At 22.7% G+C, this 5916-nt stretch overlaps 1 protein-coding gene across 2 annotated transcripts; it reads right to left on the minus strand.

Annotated features, from left to right (window-relative positions):
* Window positions 1-3420: 3420 nt before the first annotated feature.
* Window positions 3421-4892, minus strand: LOC128963171 (uncharacterized). Of its 2 annotated transcripts, none has more exons than XM_054309666.1 (5): window positions 4591-4892; window positions 4343-4495; window positions 4068-4271; window positions 3864-4001; window positions 3421-3804 (listed from the first exon to the last, which is right to left on the minus strand). In XM_054309666.1, exons 1-5 carry the CDS (start codon window positions 4691-4693, stop codon window positions 3422-3424), a joined length of 981 nt encoding a protein of 326 aa, XP_054165641.1. In that variant the 5' UTR covers window positions 4694-4892; the 3' UTR covers window position 3421. The 2 variants fall into 2 exon arrangements, with proteins under 2 accessions (XP_054165641.1, XP_054165640.1); XM_054309665.1 differs by having other exon boundaries at window positions 3421-3807.
* Between the last annotated feature and the right edge of the window lie 1024 nt (window positions 4893-5916).

A 5916-nucleotide genomic window follows, 5' to 3' on the forward strand; every position in this document is an offset into this window, starting at 1 on the left:
AGGAAGCAAAAGAGGAACGGTATGTCTGGCAGTTAAAGCACAGGAAGACAAAAGTGTTCACATAAGAGACAAAACGTGCAAAAAAGAAAGCAAAAGATATTTCTGTACCGTTTCTATAGTTTAACTCAAAAACGATAGATATTATTAAGTATTAAATGGGACCCAAATGTGTGGCACTGATTCACATACGCACGCATTATAGCGTGAGTTAAATGCATTGCTAAACAACCTAACGGTGTATATAAATATATTTATAATACTAAGCTTATGTGAAACACCCGTTTTTTAGATGTCGATCCCTCCGTAAAATCCGGACTTTCAATATCCGCGTTAAAATCAATTTTATATTAAAGAAATATACATTATTTATTATAATACAATTGATAAAGCAATTTAAAACTAAGAGATTTTTAAATATATATATAATTAGTCAGTAATTATGTATGCAAAACAAATTTGCTTAAAAAACTTTATTAAGCTTATTAAAAATTGTCTAAATTTTATTTAAGCGTAGATGATAGTAAAACACTTAAAAATATATGTTGAACAATATTTTACATTTTTAATACAATAATATAAATGATATTTTTCTCAATGCTTGTCCTAAACGCTTAAACGTTATTAAAAGTATTTATATGTCATGTATTTTGTAAATCACATGCAATATAATGTATTTCTCAATGAAAGAGAGAGAGAGAGAAAAAAAAGTCGTCTTATGTTTTAAATGTTTAGAGCAAACAGTAGTAAAGAAGAAATGCATTTATCTGAAACATAAAACATTGAAAGAAAAATAAAAATAAAACCATTAATACTTTTGAAGAAAACATTAATTCAAATATATTTTGACAGATATATCAAGGATTCAAATCAATTGTGAATTTAGATAAGCCTTAAATTGTTTTATGATATGAGACTCAAAGGCAGAGAAAAACATCAAACATTGAAAAGAGAGAGAGAAAAGAGAAAAGCTTTAAATTATAGCCTCAAATGGTTTTATCATAGCATCGAAAAAATAGCAAATAAAACAATAGCTTTTATATTTATACATAGATATCATATATATTTAATATATACGGTAAATGCAAACAAAGATATATACGGTATATATATATTGATTATATAACTTCTATTTTGCACATAACTATCATATATATAGATATATAGTATATATATATATTTTCATAATTATTGATTTTATACATTTGAATATATATTACTGTTACATAAATATATATATAAATTTTACATTTTAAAATAAAATTATTATACTTATTTAGCAAAAGTTTCATTCAATTAATTCTCATAAAATAAGATGAAATCAAATAGTCTGCAATATTTTATTTTTGTTGTTTTATTAAATTTCCTAAAATTTAGTCATCAATTACTGTATATAAATAACATCATTACAATTGTAATACAAATAATAAAAATCTAAAAAATCGTTATATAAAAATTTCTTTACATTTTTTATATTTATATAACTTTACGGCATTTCTTTATTTTAATAATACCGGAGGGAAACCCCTGAAAACTTATTGCGATATCATTTCATCCTAAAAATGTATGTTTCATCTCCTTATTCATTGTCAGCCCTCTCGACAAAATACAAGAGTTAATGAGATCTTAACTTTTATTTTTGAGTTTTATTTTTTTTTGTTGAGAGATTTTCTTTTTAAAATAGTTGTCTTACAATTTACTTCACTAAACTAAATGTCATAAAATAAAAATATTAAACAAGAGAGAGAGAGAGAGAGAGAGAGAGAGAGAGAGAGAGAGAGAGAGAGAGAGAGAGAGAGAGAGAGAGGAGAGAGAGAGAGAGGAGAGAGAGAGATAAAGTTTAAATAAAACTTTCACATAAAGTATTAAAAGTTAAATCTATTTCATTTTTATAAATAAAAATTGTATATACACTATGAACACTCTTTTATGGTGAGTCAAAAAATTGTCTCTCAATTGTAGATATTGCTGAAAATAGTGGGCTTTTTAAAAATTTAATCATAAAAATCTTATCTGAAAAAACAAAATATTGATGAAAATTTTACCTCAAATAAAATCTATTGTTTAATATTGTATAATATTATAGATAAAAGAGTGAACTTTAATTTTCTATATTAATAGATATGGTTTTATATTGAAAATGATTTTCTCTTTTAAATCATCAAATTTTAGGTAAAAACGTAAGGATTAAATGATAAATTTTTTATTAATCATTTCTCATTAAATTTGTTATTAATTCATTCATCACATAAAATATTACAGTAAATGTTTTTATATCTAAATTTTAACTAACAGTAATTAATAAAATGACAAATATTATTTAATAAACCAATAGTTTAGATATTAAAAATATTAATATAGAAAAATTGTACTTTTAATAGTCTATAAATCACTTAAAATTTATATCTAATTTGATGACTCATTAAAGTCAAATTCAATGTTATAACTATTTTTATGTAACTAATAAGTTATATACCATATATAATACAAATCTCAAGATTTTATTTATTAAGTTTATAGTTATTATATATATAATTATATATAATGTATTGTGTGTGTGTGTGTGTGTGTGTGTGTGTGTGTATGCTTTGGACGTTTATTACAAAATAAAAAATTTCCGCTAAAATTGACAATAAAGTCACATTTTTTGTTGGCATCAAAACGTATTTTCAGTATTTATAAATAGAGCATAAAATTGGTCATCAAATATATACTGTAGAATATATATTATATATATACCATATATACCAACCAACTGTGTATATACTATATATTTAGTATACTGAGTATAAATTTATACTTATATAATCATTACAAAATAACAATCATTGTTACCGTAATACAAAACAAATGCCATAATGAAATCATTATAATTTAAAACAATAAAAATATAAGTATACATAATTATCAAAAAAAAAATTATTACCAGTTATTATATTAATAAATAGTAATAAATATTAATTACATTTATAATTTAAACAAATTCGTTATTACAAAATTTATATATAGCAGAAATCATAAATAAATTCACATTTCTTTATATAATTATAAAGTAATAACTTTATCATTAAATAATAATTATCAATAAAAAAAACAATTCAAATCAATAAATTTTTATCACTTATACATCTAACAAAAAATATGTTTTGTCAAACAATTAATAGTAAAACAGTAAACATTAAATAATTAGTTACAAAAATACAGATTCAAATATAAATATTTATACAGTACTGTATAATGTATATTAATATTATCATAATTCATATTGAGATTTCGTTAATTGGATTGACATCATATCATTAATTTTAACAATAAATAAGTATAGATTTAATAGAAAATAATTATTTTTATAAATTCTAAAATTTTACAATTAATACCATTGATTATATTATCAATAATTAAAAATATAAATGCATTTTCCTAACTATTTGTCATCAAAATGTTTGTCAATGTTTTTAATGAGATTATCAAAAGTAGTATCAATTATTTGATTGACGTCATGAATGAAATCCATGTCCTCATAGATATATGAGTTTCGACGACTTAAATGGGAAGTAATTTCATTGTTCACCACTGAGTAGTCCATTGAATTGATCTCTTCATTATTGACACATTCATCAATGTATTGAAAAGAAAATCCATTCAATGACTCATTTCGATGGTCGGCGTAATCCAGTGTTTCGATGTCACCAACAATTCTGGGATCACTTTCCGATTTTCTCTTTGACCGTAACTTCACATCCGTTTTACTGTTGGTCTTCAGTGACTCAGTATTGTTACTCATATCGAGTATATCGAAAGCAAAACCTTCTTTAAAAATAGCATAAAATTAAGACAATATAAGTAAAATCAAAAAACTAATGAACCATTTATTTGATTGTCATCGCCATCACAGCCATAATTGTAGCGTTCATTTCGTTTCTTTTCCTTATATTTATCGCACTTCTTGAACACTTCTTTGTCGTCATTTATAATGAATATTTTTGGAGCATTTCGTGATAAACCTATTATTATTTTTTATTATAAGTCTCTACAATCCATAAACACATTACCGTAAGACCATAACATACCTCCGCTCTTACGAGAATTAATGGTAGACTTTTTTGAGTCAAACAATCTTCTCAGACCAGATAGTATTGAATCGGAACCGATGTTAGTATCGATTGAAATCCCTTCTTCGCAAGCATTATACGCCAATCCATTGCAATCGATGTCCACTTTGGTATCAATTGTCTGTTGATTGGGTATTACTGTCCTCTTCAGTTTCCACCTCTCTGTTTGTCAAATGATTTGTCAAATTAATTACTTAATCATATGCTAACCAATCATTTTTTTGAAGACTTACTTGACTTTTGACGTATAAATCGATTATCATTGTCCAGACCATTGTCCGCACCACTCAGTGATACATTAATTGGTCCATCAAATGACCCGACAGTACCTTTCGTTTCGTGAATCGATTGGGATTTGTCTTTGATTTGTGTATTCACTTCTTTGTCTGAAAAACAAATCAAATAGTCATTACTGTTAATACTATCACACAATGTAATCATAATAATTCAATCAGTGTTGTGGATCAACTACAAGACATACTGTTTTTGTGGACACGTTTTCGGCAAATACAGTAAATTATTATTATTATTATCACTGATAACACTAATAACAGTATTAACAGAAATATTTCTTTCAAATCCATGACATTATATATGATCACCACTAGTAGGTCACCGACGATGACATCAATTGATGTCAAATCAAAGCCAAAAAAAGTCAACGATTCAGACAATGGTTTCAATTAAACATTCATTCAATYAATCAATCAATGAATGACTCAAACATACAAATCGTTTAACAATTTCATCAAAAAGTTTATCAATTCATTCATAAAACGGAAAGTTTATGAAAATAACTTTTCATAAACACTATTACGAAATATTTTATAAAAAATTTTAATTATTAAAGTTTTCATTGATATTATTATATTAATTTTAATTTAAAATTTAGTCAAAATTATCAAATCTATGTTTATTATCTATTATTGAAGTTCACTCAATGATGTAAATTTTATTTTATTTATTATTATCATTATTAAAATGTGTTATAAGTGTTATAAAAATAGTTTATTGAAAAATTATAAGAAATTTCCATTAAATATGACTATATATTGTATATTAATATAGTACAGTAAACATTTCGATTTATGCAGTATAGGAAAGCACTGTTTATACTATGCTTATATGAAATCCACTAAAAGTTCATTAAAATAAACAAATTTATTAAGTATTAAAAATATTATTTTCAAATTAACTCTAATATTATACTAATCTTTAATTTATCAATTATATTAATATTCTATCAATTATAAAGATTATTTTAAGAAATAACAAACATTAAAAATAATAATAACTATAATCACTAATTAATTAATAAGGTTGTGTATCGTAATCAGGAAATAAAAATCAAATTAAATATAAATAACTAAATATAAATAATAACTAAATATAAATAATAACTAAATTTTAATAATAACTAAATTTTAATAATAACTAAATTTTAATAATAGCTAAATATGTCTGAATTCTATCAACTAATTTTTTAACCAAATTATTCAATTTATTCAAATTAAAAAATAAAAATAATGTATAATTAGAAATAATTAAAATAGTAATATTTTTGTTATAATTAATAAATGAAATAATTTTATACTTTATTAATTTTTAGATTGCTACAAGTATTTAAAAATATTCGTTTATTAATATTTCATAAAAATATAATCATTACATACATTAACAAATACAAAGACAAAATTATTTATTTTATTTAGTAATTTTTCATATTAATTGTTTAAACTTCAAAAATTTAAAACTAATGTTATTATAAACTAATATCTTATAAATAATTTAACAAAATTTAACAAAA

This window comes from Oppia nitens, unplaced genomic scaffold (genome assembly GCF_028296485.1).
Source record: "Oppia nitens isolate AA-2021 unplaced genomic scaffold, nextdenovo-longstitch-racon4-pilon3 scaffold7_pilon_pilon_pilon, whole genome shotgun sequence".
In the NCBI taxonomy this organism is placed as follows: Eukaryota; Metazoa; Arthropoda; class Arachnida; order Sarcoptiformes; family Oppiidae; genus Oppia; species Oppia nitens.